This window comes from Pseudoliparis swirei, chromosome 15 (assembly GCF_029220125.1).
Source record: "Pseudoliparis swirei isolate HS2019 ecotype Mariana Trench chromosome 15, NWPU_hadal_v1, whole genome shotgun sequence".
NCBI lineage: Eukaryota > Metazoa > Chordata > Actinopteri > Perciformes > Liparidae > Pseudoliparis > Pseudoliparis swirei.
Genome location: NC_079402.1, coordinates 14,059,317 through 14,078,101, shown reverse-complemented (window position 1 = coordinate 14,078,101; position 18,785 = coordinate 14,059,317). Strand labels below are relative to the sequence as shown.

The 18,785-nt window shown below is 42.7% G+C and overlaps 2 protein-coding genes and 1 pseudogene across 2 annotated transcripts; 1 reads left to right on the top strand and 2 right to left on the bottom strand.

Annotated features, from left to right (window-relative positions):
- Positions 1 to 358: 358 nt before the first annotated feature.
- On the bottom strand, positions 359 to 1,970 carry LOC130205697 (ADP-ribosylation factor-like protein 3; annotated as a pseudogene).
- Positions 1,971 to 3,523: 1,553 nt separating this feature from the next.
- Positions 3,524 to 10,312, top strand: wbp1 (WW domain binding protein 1). The gene is made up of 4 exons (XM_056432462.1): positions 3,524 to 3,730; positions 4,494 to 4,596; positions 4,845 to 5,012; positions 5,918 to 10,312. The coding sequence occupies exons 1-4, from the start codon at positions 3,668 to 3,670 to the stop codon at positions 6,460 to 6,462; spliced, it is 879 nt and encodes a 292-aa protein (XP_056288437.1). The 5' UTR covers positions 3,524 to 3,667; the 3' UTR covers positions 6,463 to 10,312.
- Positions 10,313 to 10,447: 135 nt separating this feature from the next.
- lman2la (lectin, mannose-binding 2-like a) lies at positions 10,448 to 17,873 on the bottom strand. Its single transcript, XM_056433192.1, has 10 exons — positions 17,869 to 17,873; positions 15,692 to 15,714; positions 15,113 to 15,231; positions 14,192 to 14,309; positions 14,032 to 14,114; positions 13,883 to 13,915; positions 13,333 to 13,494; positions 12,925 to 13,039; positions 12,064 to 12,192; positions 10,448 to 11,919 (listed from the first exon to the last, which is right to left on the bottom strand). The coding sequence occupies exons 1-10, from the start codon at positions 17,871 to 17,873 to the stop codon at positions 11,777 to 11,779; spliced, it is 930 nt and encodes a 309-aa protein (XP_056289167.1). The 3' UTR covers positions 10,448 to 11,776.
- Positions 17,874 to 18,785: the final 912 nt, after the last annotated feature.

The following is an 18,785-nucleotide window of genomic DNA, read 5'->3' as shown; positions in this document are numbered from 1 at the left end:
CCCTCTAGCTCTAAATACAGACACTTACAGTCAGAGGATACTAGCCGGTCATGAATACAGCATAACAAAATATTATATTTTATTCATGCCTACATACAAAGTACCACATTACAAAAATAACTGTATGCACAACAAGCAATCTCGGTAAAACGTATTTGACAATATATACACATTACAAGCTATGCATTGACAGGGTTAAGAAGTTATAATCACAAACGTCTACTTGGTTGTTATACTGCCAGGTAAAGACAGACTGACAAAAGTGATTATAATAAAAAAATGTAAAATGAAAGTGTAGGTAAAATGAAAAGTTCAGCTGCAGTTGTTCACAGATCTTTTGCTTCCTGTATTATTTTTTTCAAAACCTTATATTCCTGCAAACTCAGGCCATGCCATCCTGGAAAGAAGCAGACAATGTGTTCGTGCTGTTAATGAGTGAGATGTAATCCCTGTGAGCCGCAGCTGATGAATATGTTTACTATTAATAATTGTAATGTTGTTTCAATAACCTTTTCCTGATGCAGCTGGTGAGGACATTCTCATAGGAGCCATTTCTACATGGTGGAGGCACAACAGCAAAGCTGTGGGTAGAATTAACTTGAAACCTTTAACCTTTAATCCGTTTAGTTTAGCAATAGGTTGAGTCGGGTGAAGTCCTGTCCTCGGCTGATCGGAACGGAACCGCAAAGTTGCTGCTGGCTCGTCAGTTAACATGAATGTCGGAATTTGACAGGAAGTTTTAAATGTGACATGTAGAGAAGCAATATTAACATTTTCCTAAGAGTATAATCTAACGAACTAAAGATAAATTTAAAAAAATCACATGTTCGCTTGGTTCTGTGAGTTCTCAAACTGATTGCCAAGGCCACTCTGCAGTCCATGCGCTCTTAACTCCTTGCTGTGTTTGCAGACTGGGTGTATTTACCTGCACTCCTTCAGCAGTGACTGCTGAGCAGGCCTGCACCTACCACATTCGATCCCGGATAGTGTGCAGGTGGAGACTCTCTGCCAGCTCAGACGCTGAAGTGGCCGTCATCAGGTCCTGCTTTTTGGCAAATATTAGCAGTGGGACAGCGGCAAGCTTTTCCTCTTCAAGCAACTCAGACAACTCCTGGAGGAACAGACACAAGGGCTGTCAGTGATGTATGGCACATATGTGTATTGGAGTCAAATAATTAAATTATATTATTTTTCGGCTTTAATTGCACCCAACACCATTATAAAATATGCTTGACAATACTGGCACTCCTATAATGAGAACATGTTCCTTATTATTTACACTAAAAATATCTTATCAGTGCACTCCTTTAAAGAAACTGTCATGTGTATCTCACCTGGCTCGTCTCTTCAAACCTTTTACTGTCTGAGCTGTCAATCACATAGACCTGCAAACAACAGTCATTGATATTATCAAAATGGTTCATACATGAATGATAGATGTTTATTTTATTAAATTCTGGCTATCGTAACAACCAGTTAAATTACATAAAAGACAGCCTACCAGTAAATCTGTGTTCTCAAAATAATTCCTCCAATAGGGGCGGATCTTGCGCTGACCTCCAATGTCCCAAACATTCAACTTAAAGCCAGATGATTGAACACTCTTAATATTGAAGCCCGGTCGAAAGATGACATCGATCATGCTTTAATGCATTATTGAATTATAAGTGAATTGAAGCCCAATTATGAAATCTGGTGACTGGAAAGGTATCAATGTGAGAACATTTCTGTGTGTATATTTGTACATGTGTGGGGGTGATGTGGCTGATGTCTTCTGCTGCCAGCTGTTTCAGCAGAGTGGTCTTGCCAGCATTGTCCAAGCCAAGCAACAGTAAGCGCACCTCCCGTTCTGGAGTCTGCTGCAGCCTCCGAAGAATGGACAACAGGCCCTTTGGGAGAATCAGAGTACATATTAGAGGTGGTGCGACTTCAATGGAACAGCAGGTTCAAACCTGATAGCGCTCTCTCATTATGTCGTTACATGGCCTAAGCTGTATCGCGTAAAGCACCAATCCTTGCAGGCCAGCATGGCATCAGGGGTTGGCAGAGGAAGCGCAGCATGTACAGGAGGTTTTACACTCAGCCCCGACACCAAGAACCATCACGAGGGTGAGGATTTAGCCGTTAGCCGCTTGCAGCGACCCACACATGTATCAGGCTAAAAGCTCTCATTGGCCAAGATTAAGCATGTGCACAGTGAACGGGTCGTGTCCATGGGGCGAGGAACGCTTTGGCTCAAGCCATTTACCTCGCAGTGTGCTCTTTTAAGATGACAAATGGACACATAAAGTTATACGTTCAGCACATTTCATTGCATATATTAAAAAAATCTCCTAAAACTCAAATTTTATTTAATTATTTTTCTGATTTTGTAACTTTATAATTAGTCTTGTTCATATTTATGTTATTGTCTTATCTGTCTCCAGTTACACAGATATTTCCAGATCTTTTCTATAAAACATTCTATAACTACGGTATTGTTGTGAGTGAATGATGCCAAACCAAGAATAAAACATTGTTCAGATTAAAATTCAATCTCAAATTGCTATTTTTAGTGACAACACATTATCATGGACAGCATCAGTATTAAGCTTTTGTTGGTATTTGTTCACGTGATAAATAACCAGTGACACAAAACTGATGTAGTTGTATATCCAATCATCTAACTTAGCTAACTAGATGTCAATTAAGTGCGACTTTTTGTCAAAGCATCAACATAATACATAATACTATTAATATGAATTTTAACTCAGCATTCACTGTCATGCACTGCTAGCAAGCGGTAGCTGTACCAGTTTTCAATCAGAACTCAAGACTTTAAACAACAACCATCATTTCATGAAAAAAGAACTGAAATACGTTATTTACTTAATTAATTCATAATGAATTCATTCCAAAGCAGACCCGGTTTGAATCGTTATAACTCACCGTGTTTTCTTCAGGTGTTGTGGCTGTGGCAACTTGCTCCGACTCCGTGGATTAACGCTATCTCCCCAACCATGCTTCTTGGTAAAACAACCCTTAATTTGTGTTGTGACGTCAGCGTAAACAACGTGAAAGCGTCTCTCCGCATGAGAACAGAAAAAAACGGATGACCAAAATGCACCATGCAAAATAAGACAACTTCAATATTTGTCTGGGTTGTATTTAGCCTATTTATTTATGTATTACGATGAAAAGGTTGATTCTAGAAAACTTAAACTGGGAATCAACTTTTAAGTGTTTTTAGCGAGAGATACATTGTGAATACATACAAATTAATGACATTATAAAATGATTTTGAGCAAAACAGTTCTCAACGTTTTTAAGTAATACTATTCTGCATTGAACTTGAATGTCTTCACTTATCGATCCATGACTAACTACGAGGAGACAACCCTTCTTCCGGTTGCAATTCGCCATTAAAACCACAGGAAGAATTTAATTTGTAAAAGAGAAATTATAGGCTTTCACAGACGCACACGCGGCGCCCTCTAGAGTTGAAAAGGCAACATCGTTTCTCGTTATTACGACTGTTACCGAGTCAAGGAACAACACAAAACATGTCCGAGTGCGGCAGGCGGAACATTTAACCTGCAACGAACCACCTTCGTTAAACCTCGATAGTCAACGATTCGACCGACTGCTATATGATTCGCGTCGTGTTAACGGCCGACAACCCGGAAAGATGCCGCAGAAAGCACTGGGATCCATTGTAGGTCTGCTTTGTACCGGGACCTGTCTAGTGCAGGTAAGCCCGTCGCCAGCGCTCCCGGGGTCGGCTACCGCTCTCAGTCGACGCCGCTGCTCCCGGGGTGGTGGAAGGCCCGCTGCGATCCTTTTTGTCTCCTCCACAAAGGAAACTGGGCACGGTTCGCGTATGACGTCACCGAGTCAAAGTTTTCGTTTCTATCTCGACAGTTAACTTGCTAGAATATGTTTAGGTCGTAGCTCCGAGATGCATGAATATGTTTTATTACCTCTATTTTCACAGTTTGTATCAAGTATATCAAGAGTAACGTTAGCCGTCGCTAGGTTAACTGGTACCAGGCAGTCAGCCCCAGTTTGTCTAGTTTGATCCCATACAAGAAAAACTGTTGAAACTTACATCCAAATAAATTGATGAGGAGATTAAACATCACGTTTTAGTGTTTTATATGCAACATTGTTGACGTACTGACCTGGTTTGGCATTAGCATTGACGTCATTTGTATATTGCTACAGGTTACTCTCGAAAACAAATGATGTTATTGATAATTGTACTGGGCCTTTGGCAACATGGATCAGTGCATGCTGGCATTCCCTCTGTAATATAAATCCGAGTGTAAATACTTTCCTGTTGACATAAACGTTGCAGTTCAGAAATGTAGCACCGACGTGCAAACCTACTAAACTGCCAAGTCTAAATATATTCTAGAAATAGGTCAGTCTATCAACAGCTTGCAAAGTGTTTTTTTGTTGTGTGTGTGATTGAATATTGACTTTAACATTGTGTGCCCTTGTGTGTATTTAAGGGGAAAGAGTTCTGTTTCGGGGTAAACAATGAGCAGTACCGCTGTGAGATGGGGTACTGCTGTGGAGAGACAGAATGCTGCACCTACTACTATGAGCTCTGGTGTAAGTCCTATTGACTCCTTTATTTTCCCATTTATTTATTCATATGCATCCCATGTGTTGGTTTGTATATCATATATGTTGTCCATTTCGTTTAGATGTTGGAGGTTTAACTCACTATCACAAAAACATATAAAGTAAAAATGCCATTACAATGCAATTTTAGTTAAATGTATTCTGCCCATAGTGTCAGGGGAAGCCTGCCTCGGTTCACAAGTTACCGAGCGTTAAGGGTCTGTCCCCCCTCATAGGGTTCTGGTTGGTATGGACCCTTATAATCATGCTGAGCTGCTGCTGTGCCTATCGACATCGGAGGGTTAAGATGCGTCTTCAGCAGGAGCAACGTCAACGTGAGATCAGCCTCATGGCCTACCAAGGAGCCTCCAGCTCCTTCATTTCCCCTCCACCGCTCAATCTAAGTGAGTGGTCTTTGTTTGTATGTGGACTTTAATGATGCCTTACAGAATTTAACAGTTTTACGTTGGATGAAGAGGGCTCTCTCAGATTGATATGTTGACTATGCATGCTAAATCCAGACTTGGAGTTACAAACTGGGTTGTGTTGGTTTATGCATAGAAGCCCAGATGATCTTTTCTACAGCAACTGTTTCCAGCATCTCCCATGGGATCCTCATGCGCTCATGGTCCGGCCTGAGATATCCCCTGAATCGGTACAAAGCTGCAGCGCTCTAATACTTCTCTGCCTATCCCACAAATTGAGGCCATCCTGCAGGCTTAATGCAGATTTTGTGCACATCATTATTCTAATGGTCAGGACTTTGAACTTTCCACTCTCCGCCTCCCAACTTACAAAACAATGTGTAGTGAATCTCGCAAACATTGTCACTCTGATCCACTACATACCTGAAGTCTTCTCAAAGCATCTGTTTTCTCAATTTTCCTGAATGAAACGGTCACTTTTTAGTGAGAGAGTCATAACTTTGGAGGTGCTGATCTTCATCTCAATCATGGGGAACATAGTTATAGCCTTATTGTTCCAATACTCAATGTTTTAACTGTTTTTTGAGGCATGCCTTCCCACAGTGCAGCTTGAAACCTCTAATGCTGATGGATACAATGACATGTTCAACCTCTCTATCTTGTGTGTCTGTGTGTGTTTGTGCTTTTAACGCATGCGAAGCTGGAACCAGTTAATTTCTTTGTCATTCTAGTTTACAAAAATAACAAACGATTATTCTACTGTTGAAATTGTTTTAAATTAATTACACAAATTAATTTTAATAAGTATATTGTATGTATGTACAACTGCTTTTTTATGGGGGATGATATTTCTCAAAGCTCAAGCTGTTTTTGTATTTGTTCAGGGTTCTGGAACGACTGCAAGCTTCCTGACTATGAAGAGGTAGTAGGCCACCCCCCGACACCACCTCCTCCGTACTCTGAAAACCCCCTTGAGACCACTCCTGCACTAATCCCTCAAGTGAGTCAGCCAGACGCCATGGTGCCACAGCCCCTGCCCGAGGCCGACTTAAGGGTGGAAAGTCAGGCCTCGGGCTCATCGGACCAGGAAGCAGTGGCGATGTTGATCCAAGGCGAGGAGAATGTCGAGGCTTCACTGATGGTGGTGGCGGCGGAGGAGGAGGAAGAAGAAGAGGAGGAGGATGAGGAGCTCGTCACCCGACGTCGCCACGTAACCGGCGACTCTGGGATTGAGGTGTGCGTTTGCCAGCTGGACGTGGACGAGGGCTCGGAGCTTGAGGAGGAAAACGACGAGGAGCACCGGATGTGCAAGGTCACCGGTCAGGACTGCTGCTCCGGACACCAGCGGCAGACCTTCAGACAGAAGGAGCGCTCCTCGGAGCTGCCCAGCCAGACTGCCAGCACCAGCACGGGAGACCACATGGTGTGAGCCACAGCTTTCCTAAACCAGCCAACCAGCGGGGCTTTGTGCTTCACGCAGGGTGATATTATTCTCATCATCATCATCAACACCACAGAGAGTGAGACTGTTTGTTCTTCATTCCAGATGATCGTGATAACTAATCCTTTGAGGAAAACATAAATGACATAAATTACATTGTGTGGACCAACTTTAGTTTTCAAATGTTTTGTTTAGCTTTTCTTTTTGTGGGGAAACCAGCAAACACATTTGGTATGTTTTTGTGAGGGTACATTTCGAGAGTCACGGTTAGTGAGACGACAACAAATGATTGTGACTGAAACCAGAAGTTCCCTTAGTCCTCTTCTCTCCTTGGCCGCTGCTGTCGTGTTTCCGTGCGTGTGTCGCCACTATATCTCTGGTCATAACATCACCGGCCTTGCCTTCATCTGACATTTTACCTCCGACGGGACTGTCAGCGAGGAGCATACCAACGCGGTCAACAACATTTCTTGAGGCAGAGGAGTCGAAAACAAACCTTGACAACTGAAAAGATCGGAACACACACTTTCCTTTGACCCGACGCTGTGTGTGTGTGTGTGTGTGTGTGTGTGTGTGCTGTGAAATCTAGGGCATGATGATGTCGGCTCTGAGGTCATTGCGACGAGCGTCTGGCGTGAAGTCTGGGACGTTTGGCATCTAGAGTGGGGGAGACAGTTCACCCACAAGCAGCAGAGGCAGGATACGAGAAGGAGTTCTACTTCGTCTTTTAAATTTCATACCCCCCCCGCACCACACACACTCTTTTTTTCTTCTTTTTGATATCCATATTGTGGTCACCACTTAGCATGACTGGAAGGAAGGATTAGTGATTTAATAATTGTGTGCACCTCATTGCCCCACTTCGATGTCTGACTGCATTAATATTATAAGTAGTATGTAGTTCTTTTTTAAATTTCATAACCAGCTTTGCATAAATAAAAGCTGCAGCTGTCGCATTAATTGCTGCAGAGCTCCCGATGGGGGGCTGCTAGAGTGCGTACTCGTGAGTGCAGGAGGGAAGGGTGGAGTCTTGTGCGTTTGTGTATCTTTACAGTGCTGTAGCGCCTGGTTGTACTTGCTCAGCACCAAGGTGGATTAACTATTAAAAGCCCTGGTATTTTTGCATGAGGCATGCACTTCTGTGTTTGTATTTGAGTTCATTAGTATGTTTTAGTAGTTGAGCTACTTGCTTTGCTCATCTCTATTACCAACAAATTATAGTGGACTACAGCGGCCCCACAACCCCGCGCCCAGATGCTGGGGTCAAGAAATGGACTGTGGGTTTGATTTTGATTTGTGATTTGTGATCGTGAGCCACGCAAAGCTGTTGTGCTGGTAGTTGGTCGGTAAGCTGCTGCCGTCTCCGTGTCCATCTCGCCCTTCGCAGTGTGAGTGTGTGTGGGGGGATTTGCGGAGGTATTTTCCGTTGGCAGCGGATGGAGGGGTGCATGAGCAAGTCGAGGGGAACGCAGGCTCTGCGCTCCACTCGGTGTTGGCACAGCGACATAATCTATCATGATTCACGGCATGCTGTGTTGCGTGGCGTTTGCCCAATATATGGCACGGTAACTGGTTGTTGTGAGACAGGAAAGGCACCGCAAAACAAAATTGAGATTACAATAAAGTTTGAGCGAGAGACGAGCGGTAACTGACAAGTCAGTGAATGTTTCATGTCCAACAGCTTTTTGTTGTTTGCTCTCAGAATGAGCTCAGTGTAAACACACTTGATGGTCTTTTATCATCGCTACAGTGTGTACATCCACAGGCACACAAATAAATGTCCTGGCTTCAGTATCTGGCCTTAATAAGCTGTTCAAACTTAAAACATGTTGTGACTTCATTTCGTTCTCGCCAGATATATTTCTTTAGGTATTCGAAACAAATTGTCTCTTTTTATTTTGGGCCTTGATTGAACTCTGACGAGGACGCACTCTTGAAGCGGTTGACCTCGTATCGAGAAGAGCCCCCGGGTGTCTGGCCCGTGTGGTCGCCTAAGGCTGAAGATGAAAGGAGATTTAGTTTCCTGTTCCATTAAATGGTCCGACTCCTACAACGTGCCACTGCCTTATCAGAGGAGATGTTTCTTTCCAGCGGTGACGGTTGTGTTGTTTCCGGCGTGGTTGCTTCAGAGCGGAGGAGTGCTTCTGGCTCGAGGAGCTTTGACCTTGTTCCGAGAACGTGCGCTCGCTTTATGAGAAGAGGATGTGGTTTAAAAAAAAACGTTGAACGCCACGAGATTGAAACTGTCCTGTTATGAAGAGTTTTATTTGCATTGTTTCTTCATTGTTGAATTTAAATAACTGTGTAGTTTAGTTACTTTTGGCACTGATGGAATTCGTCAAGACCAGATTTTGAGTTTGTGCTCCTCCTGTTTTTCGCAGTTGGTCTGTGACATCCACCGGCTTGAAAGAATGACGAAAAACTATTGTTTTAGTTTTCTACGGTTATGTTACGATTTATCCTTTTTGTGTTTGGAGGCCATAAGTGAACTTCCACAAGAGATTGCGTTGCATTTTGCTTAAATGTATCCATATGTAGACACGATATTAGGGTGTGGGGGGGCATGGGAAAGAGGATAGTTGTTGTTTTTTTCGTGCATGAGTGAGCTGGAGGTCCATAGTTTTCCCATTGCCGAATAACTGCTATGCCGCTCTGGTTTTCACATGTTTACAGAGCTTAAGGGCTACATCGGTCATCAATTGTGGACAGACATCCGCCTCACTGAGTGATTCATCGCCTCTGGTGTCCACTAAAAGCCACAGTTGCCGAGATCCGACTCTCTGAACATGGTCCGTTTTTTGGGGTTTGGATGTGATTTTAATGTTTTGGTGGAGCTCATATTTAACTCTCGCTGATTGTATACGACCGCGTATGTTTGTGTAATAGGCTTTGCCTTTTTTTGGTAAAATGAGGTGCGTGATTTGACCCCCCCAAATCTTTATTTCTGCATCACGCCTCTCTGTAGTTTATTGTACTTTACTCAACTCTGCTATGCAACAACATAAACCTACTGATATATGCTGCGACCGCTTTCTCTCAGTGTGTCATTTGTCTGGTTTCCAGAACAAGCAATATAACTGAGTACTTGTGGCACAGCACTGTACTGTAATCTACTTAGGTTGGTGTGCGTATATGTATTTGTTTAAGAACACTTGTAATTCTACCTGCAATGATGTGAGAATGTAGGTTCAGTGGCATCTGAGGGGCTTGAGTTAAGAAGCCTTTCTAGTTTGTATATTCTTTATTTTTTTCTTTCCTGCCTGCATCATCGACCACTAATAGTTTGTACCCCTGACTTATGGCTGAGCCACATTATTAAGATATTTAACCCTGAGGGGAAAAAAGTTGAATATATTGTTTTAATATCTGTAATCCATTGGTCACTTTTCCATCCCTCGTCTTTGTTGCACTAATTCAATGTGTTGGTTTTCTCCCCCCCCGACTGTTGCCTTTAATCCTCAGTTATTACGCCATCAATTTCAAAACTTTTATATATTATACATACGAGAGACCTCAACATAGACACATTGGGCTTATACGAGCACTCCGAGCTTATCGGTCATTGTTTGTGTCAATAGATGAATACCAACGGGATGGGTGAGCTTTTCTTTCTTTTGTTGACAAAATGAGAACCATCTTAGTTTGAGAAGAAGGCGGGACATCTACAGACTGTTTCTACATTGTTTTGCTGATACCTTTGAAACAAGCTGGAGTGGTAAAAGAAACCTTTAAAGCACTGAATGCTTAAATATTTGTTTGAGTAAAAAGTCTGCCGTGTACTCTTTGGGTCATTTGTATTTTATTTTTTTAATAAAACAAAGCTTGGCATTTAACTGACTGATGCGAGCCATTTCATGACTCAACATCATCTATTTATCCTCATGCAGCCTTTTGCCCCCCCCCGGGTTTGTTGTTGTAAACATTTCTAAAGCCTCTAAAGAGAAGAAAGGAAACGGCTTCCTTGACAAACAAGATCCATGTCAGTCTTTAATGAGATAACTGAAATCATTCAGGACAAAGACGCTGGATGGACAGATGAGGCACACGGTTTTCATACAAACAGAATATGAAAATAAATAACGACGGGCGGTTGTCAAAGTGGCTTTAGGGGGAAAAGGAAGTCCTCAGTCATTGCACAGTTGAAAACAAAGCATTACCTAGAAATACATTTGTTGTTGACTTGGGCCGGTTACCATTTCCACAACATAAAACAAGAGGAGTGGTCCGGGTCCACAACACCTCCGTCCAAAAGAGGCAGCTCGGGGGGCCGGGGCCAGCACATTTGTTCAGTTCTGCAGAAGCATACTTCGTATGACAGAAACAGAGCGGCGGTGTTTTTACAAAAACAAAAGAAAACAAATAAAAAGTTATTTTAGTGTACAATGTGCAAAGTAAAACAAAACGTCTGCAAAAAGGGAAAATAGTGCCAATAAAACGAGCCGTCAATAAAACTCTTCAGTGCAAAGTTCACTCCTGGCATGTAAATGTTTCTGTTTTGAAGAGTTTGCTAAGAATCTGATCAACTACAATAAAAAAATACACATACAATCTGGGGAAGGTAACAGTGACAGAGATACAAATATTTCACGAAACACACATCATTGCCACATGCTTCAACGGGACTGGTCAGTGCTCCATGTAAACTGAGCGCGACAAATATCATGCATACTACAACTAAAGTGTGAGAATATACAGCCTACTATATAGCATATACTCTGGAGGCAAAATGATGAGCGGGTACAAAGCACAGATTTTTCTAAAGCAAAAAAGAGAAGAGACGCATCTTTAAGGATCAAACCGTAAAGATGTCATTAATTTTTACTGCTATTTGGTTAGCGCTTCAAGTCATAATGTAGAATAGGAAAACACTGAATACTTATATATTAATATTTCTCAAAGCCATGAAATCAACATCAGTGAACTTAGAATTAGTCTAGATATTTGTTTTACATTTGTCAGATGCAGAAACAGTGCCAAGAGAAGTAGCTGCTCTTAAGGGGTCCTACTGCACGTCTGCCGCGTAACGGGTACAGAGGTGGAGATGGTAAGGCCGAGTCGGTGTGTGTCGGGCAGGAGCTGTGGACGAAGAGAAAGTCCTCCCTCTGCATCATGAGGGGCAGCGGCAGCGTTGGACGATGGCTTTTTGTGGCAGGCGATACATCGACTCCGTCTCCCGTCAAGAAAGTGTCCTCAGGATAAAACGACTGACCGACTGCAGTGTCTCTCTTTTGGTCTCACTGGGTTGGGCCCACAGCAAACACCAAAATCACCTTCTCCATCTTTTTGTTGTCGGCGTCCTCGCTCAGTAGAAGCGCTTGCGCCGGCTCTCGCTCCATTGGCTGTACACCACCAGGCCGATGACGATGAGGAAGACGCACCCCAGCAGGGAGAAGAGCACGGTGAAGAAAATGGCGATTCCACTCATCCCTTCTTCACTCGGACCCACTGGAAGAGAGAGGACAACAGTCAGGGCGTTCACGGGATGGAGAGATGACGGGGAAGGGGATGAAAGATGGAGAGAGTGACAAGCAGCAGAAGGAAGACAGAGGGAGAGAGGGGCGTTCTTGTAATTGTGTGCGTCTTTCTTACATCGGAGGAGCTCAATGTTATCCACGCTGGGTATAGTTATCTCCTCTTCATCATCCGCCTCCTCGTCTTCCTTTGGACTCCGCAGTACCGTCAGTTGGTAGAGTTTCAGGGAAATGATATCATGGTTATCTGTACATTGAAAATGATGAAACAAAAAACACACCACATCTGATTCAGAAGAGATTCCATGTGGTTCAAGCGCACACGTTCCCCGCTAACGTCCACAGAGCAAAAATAAAAGCATCGCATGAGTTAAAAATTTTTAAAAAAGCATCACGGAGCTTTTTCATAGAAGTTTTACTCCGAACACTGAATCCATATTTTGATAACTGAAAAGGATAAATTCTCTGAATTTGAACCTTAATTCCAGGTATCTATCACAGCCTGACACGCTACAGTATACACATCAAGACTCAGGGTTCTTACACATTTTGACCAATGGATTTCCATGACTTTTCCATGACTTTAAATCAAATTTCCATGACCAAACTGAAATCTCTGTATAAATATGAAAGATTTAGAAAATGTTGCGTATTGAGAGCGTACGCCGACTTATATTTTGAGCGTCTTTCTTTAAAAAACATATTCATTATTTCAAACGCGACGTAAATGAACATGTGAATATCACAAATTCCCATGACTTTTCACAAACTTTTATGATTTAAGTTTTTTCCATGACTTTTCCAGGCCTGGAAATGACCATTAAAAAAATTCCATGACTTTTCCAGGTTTTCCATGACCGTACGAACCCTGAGACTCCTGTGAGTATAGTGTGTATCTTCTACAAGGCTCTGTGCGTCCTTAAGGCGTCACTACAGTGAGACTGGGTAAATGCTTCTTGGCGCAGTGGAAGCTGTTTACCCGAGAGGTCTCCCGTGACGGCTGTAGCTCCAAAATAATAGCCGAGGGGAAGTCGCACCCCGGGGATGTCGAGGCAGTCCCTCCACTCGTGTTGCCCGTCGATGTCGATCATCACCTGAAGAACAGAAGCAACTCAGCGACTTTAAGAGGGTCTCTGAATATAAAGACCTGGGCGGCTGGTTCATCTCAATTCTGCGTCCCCAAAAGCAGGTTTACTGAGTTTTAGGAATGACCCAGAAAAATCTTGAACACGGATTTAGGATTAAAAAAGAAAAAAGAAAAAGTGGCTTCAATAAAAAAAAAAAGAAGTGAGCAAATTAACAGGTTGGCCCGTTGTGGCGATGAGTAAGTCTCTGTGTGTGCTCAGCACTGTTATTAGGGTCGATAATTGCAGACGGAGTCTCTCACCGTGAGCCTGCGGCGGACGTATCGGATGAAGAGGAAGCTGTCGTGTTTGAGGTTGCGCACCATGGCGTTGCAGCCGCCCAGCTCCGTGGGCCGGCCGTCCCGCTCGTGGTCGTAGCTGATGCTGCCGTTGCCGACCATGGCCAGTACGAAGGGGAAGATCCTCTTGCGGTCACAGGTGGGAAAGAGAGAGATGAGGAAATACTCCTGACTTAAACGAGTCCCTCATCACACGCCGACACGCAGCGTCATGCAGACCGAATAAAGAAAAGAGGCGTGACGTTATTTTGAGTTTAAAAAAACTTATTTACAAACGTGCATTGACTGTTTCACTTGAATGACACGTGTAGGTGCATGCTTTACTTAATATGGCCGACATTAAATACTTGGTTTATTACTCTGATTAAGACACAGCAATCGTGCAGGGGCCAAAAAACCACCAACAGCAAAAACATGTCAGTATTGTTTCAAATGAACGGTGTGTTTGAGGTCAGACCAACAGAGGCGGCACACAGGGGTAAGACAGGAGTGGGATCATCTAAAAGCAGGTTACCTGTGTGCGAGGAGTGTATCTTTTCTTCTGCGCCTGACTCAAATGGTACACAAAAGAACACAAAGAAATCCATTTTACAAAAGAACACTTCCCTCCACCCTGTGCTCCCCCACAGCACCGGAGTTCTCAGCAGTGCGACTCCGTCATACCTCGAGGTGTTTCTCCTCGTTGGGATATGTGTCCACAAACACGCCCAGGCCGGTGAAGTTGTCCATATTTCCAAATACAGGACCTGTAAAACAATAAGTGGACAGCGTGTTGACAATAGTATGTTTGATGGGATGAAGTAAGATGTCCTGTAGCGCTTACCTTTCTGCACACGTTCCTTAGTGTACCAAATGGCCAGCCCATCGCCATTCAGGTTCTTCTTTCCTTTCCCGTGAATCTTAAAGTGCACCTGCATCTCCCAGTCCGTCAGATGGCAAGGCTAGAGACACACACACACACACACACACAAAGGTTAAATAAAGCCACTGAAACACACAAGTTGTTTCATTTGTGTTTTCTTTAGCGCTGCGTCACAGAGATCACTGGTTGGGTTGAGGTCAAGGCGAGAGGAAACACAAATCACACGTTGAGTTCAGTGGCATTTTGGTTGGCGTATTAGAGACATGAGGCTGGTTCGTCCGACCACAGTCACGGGCAGCAGATGATGAGGGTGTTTATTGTGGTTATTGTGGTTTTGTGATAAGATCCAACAGCGTGAGATCATCAGACTGTCTGAGAGCATAAACCAGTTGCTAAAACATAACCCCACACCAAACTCATACTTAACCTGGATTGTACTAACTAAACATAACATATACAACGTAAGACATACAGTAAATATCAATTAACAATCATTGATAGCCAGTACAACTAGCACTGTACAACTCTTGTTGATATTTCCCACCCTCTGATAATTTGCTTGGTATGCACGATGTTCATCACGCATTTGTCATGATAAGAGTAGACTAAATACTAGAAACACCTCTTTGAATAACATTATAGGCCTACAATTCAGCAGCGTCACAAAAAATGAAGTAGCCTTTATCAGGGTAGGATATACTGCACGGACGTTTTATTAGACTGCATTAGTTTGGCTTCAAACACTAAACTGCCAATTGAGTGTACAAGCTTGTTTCACTTCCTCTAGTATTGGGGGTCTCTACCCCTCCCTCTCATCCGCATCCTGTATCTCCTGCTCTGAAGACAACTCAACACTGGCATAGCACGAGACAGGATACTCACAAGGCGGCTCCACACGGCCCCCTGCCGGCTCTGCTTGTCAGGTGTGAGCCGCACCTGATCCGTGGTTATCATGGCATCACCCATTAGCTCCCAGTGGGAGGAGCCTAAAGATCCCACACCTGAGCACACAACACGCACAACCAGCGTGAACAGATGACACAGCACAATAGAGATCAGTGACCCTGTGTTATTATCAACACTTTTGTTTGAGAGAAAAGGGAGAACTAAAAGGTATTTCAAAAAGGAGATATGTTGTGTGTATGTGTGTATATATATATGTGTGTATATGTACATACATGTGTGTGTGTATATATATATATGTGTGTATATATATATATATACACACACACATATGTACATATATGTACATATATATATATATATATATATACACAGGCACACAGGGTTAGGGTTAGGGCACACATGCATGATCTGAGGAATGAAAGCGTTGTCAAGCAAATGAAGAACAGATAGAAACACTTGTAGTTAATTGGGTCATGCGTTCTTCTGGAAACATCTGCCCCTCAGCCTGTCCGCGTGAGCACCACTGAGGGTATATAACGGGAGAGATAGCGTTACCTTGGTAAGGCTTAAGAAAACTCCTTTAAAATCCTATCTCATAAAATTTTAATGATTTCGTCAGCAAAACACCAAGTTAAAAAAGATTTATAAAGCTGAGCATGTTTGTCAAGACATTATTTTCCGTCTGAATAGTGATTTCGAGTTAATTAGACAATTCAAGTGATTTGTTTAATACTCAGCCTACTAGTCATACTTCCTTCATGATATTCTAATATTTAGAGATAGGATATACCATTGGTTTTCGTAAGCTGTAAATCATAATCACGCAATAAATCTACTGTACAATCGTCGTTTTAGATATTAGTGTCAACTGTGAGAACTAATCAATTAATTAATTAAATTGGAAGTATACACCAGCTGTAAATAAAGAACTTCATCACAATATTCTAATTTTCTGAGACAGTCCTGTATATATATGTGTGTGTATATATATATATATATATACACACAGGCACACAGGGTTAGGGTTAGGGCACACATGCATGATCTGAGGAATGAAAGCGTTGTCAAGCAAATGAAGAACAGATAGAAACACTTGTAGTTATTTGGGTCATGCGTTCTTCTGGAAACATCTGCCCCTCAGCCATTTTCTATACAGACACAGGGCTGGCCCAATCAACAGAGAGAGAGGTTGGGGGGGGGGGGTTTACGCACGAGACCTCTGTCTGACTTTCGGTGCTGCTGAGCCTGGATACTTGAGAGATGGAGGGGGAAAAAGCACACAAAAACGGAAGGGAGGCTGGGAAAAATTATAGAAAAAAGAAACGAGACTCGAGGCAGATGCTGCCAAATGTGTCAACATTAGGGACATGTTTGCTGCTCCCACAAGTTTAATGTTAACGTTACCACAGCAGCAACAGGTTGAAGAGGAGGCTGGCAGAGAGGAGCAGGAGCAGCAGGGTACAGATAGAGGAAGCAGGGCCGAGTCAGCCTCTAACTTTAGTTGATCCGGTAAGGAAAATATAGCTACAGACTATAGCTACAGCTGGCTGACGTTACTACACAGCTAGCTTAGGCGTGTGCACACTTGGCGTTTTTTTTAAATGAAAAACTCCGGCCGGAGCGCTTTTTCAGGTAGAAAAAGACGCTGGCAACATTTGTTACAAAAGCAGCCGAGGCGTCGTTTGTTGTCATAACAATGTTACTACAACATTTTCGCGATAGTACAAAACGTTAAACAGGTGAATAAGCTAACTACCCAAGACAACAACACTGTCAACATGTTTGAATTCATGCACATATCAATAATCAGTTGATGTGTTTGTCGTAATGCACTTGATGACAATATAATTAGCTAGCTAGCCAACCTACTTGCTACGCTAGCTACCTTTTAGCTTTTCAGCCGGACAGGTCTTGCTTGTGATTGGTCAGCTGTCAAAAAAGTGCTTGACGTAGCGTAGGGCGTTTTTCTCTGAGAAGTTTAACTTTTTTCAACTGGAAAAGACGCTCTGAGCTGCAGAAAAAAACGCTACCGATGGTGGAGAAAAAAAGGCTCAGCACGGTCTACTCATAGGATTATAGTAACACGGACGCTGGCAGCTTAAAAAAATACCCATAGTGTGCACACACTGTTGTTGGGTGTCACATTTTCATATATGTTGAATGTTGTTTGTTTTAATGTGCGGAACTCAGGAAGAATAGCTGTCACCAAGATGGCAAATAAGTTAATGGGGATCCAATTCAACAAATAATCATCTTAGAGGGCTTATAAAGATGTCGATGTGTGATGCATGATGACTCCAGTGATGTCATTCAGTGACCTACAGTATGGCAACAAGAACAAAAAAGCTGCATTATTATTATTATTATTATTGCAAAACTAACAAACATACAAAGAGAATAGAACATGTATAGCCTACAAAGAGCCAATGTATACAGACAGCCACTATGTCAAATACAGTAGTACAAAGTAGGAGCAGATACTTATAGTTTTAATAGCTTTCTTATTGTTTTGGACCTTGTTAAGTTAAAGTTAGGCCTACTTGTAATCATCTCTCCTTGACTCTGTATGTCCAGGCAAGTCAAGCTGCAGTTGGAGTGGAGGCTAGAGGCGGAGCAGTGGAGGATAAAAACAATGAGGAAGAACAGGGTGTAGATTACTTTGCCCGTCCTGACCCTTCATTGAGGCAGGCTTTTTTAAACTACCATCTATTTGCACTGGTACCATTGCTTACTGCATGTAGTCATCTTTGTAGTGGTTTGGGGGAATACTGTATATATATGACTGTACAGCACGGTATATAAGACGAGTATATAAGGAGAGTATTTTTGTGCTGGTGGGTGTGGTCCGACCGATTGGGGTGGGCCTGTCTGGGCCAAAAATGCCAGGGCCTAATTGTTGTCCCAGTCCAGCCCTGAGTTGCAGTATAATTAAACACTAACTTATATATATATATATATGTGTGTGTGTGTGTGTGTGTGTGTGTGTGTGTGTGTGTGTGTGTGTGTGTGTGTGTGTGTGTGTGTGTGTGTGTGTGTGTGTGTGTGTGTGTGTGTGTGTGTGTGTGTGTGTGTGTGACACCTGTCTATCTGCTGAGGGCTGCAGCTAAGCTTGCACTTAGTTGTCTGTCATAGCTGGAGAACACTCACTTGCAGGCTCCCCCGGGGCAAAATTGAACAGTGGGTCCATATAGACCCACATTGACCTTTCCATGCACTTTGCAATGTGCACATATTGTATTACCCATACAAGCACACAGCAGTAGCCAACAGGCAGCTTCATTCAACTGTGCCCAGAGCCTCAGAAACATGTTACTCCTGGATTACGTATAGTCACTTACTTATTAATCATGTATCATTATAAAACAAGAAACACAAAATGTAGGAACAATTACAAACTAAAGGAATCAAGGAAAAAAGCTTTATTTTTGTTTAAGTGTGGTGATTATTATCATCATGGGATAATTGAATGTATGGGTGAGTTTTATGAAAAAAGTATTCTAGGCAGAATGGAACCTTTCTGAGAGTTACATTATCATATATTATTGTATCACTGATGCTTTAACATGTACGCTGTATTTCATTGTTACAGCTAATGTAGGCCCAGGTCGAGCACATATGTTATACTTTGGATAGTTTAATCTATTGCACA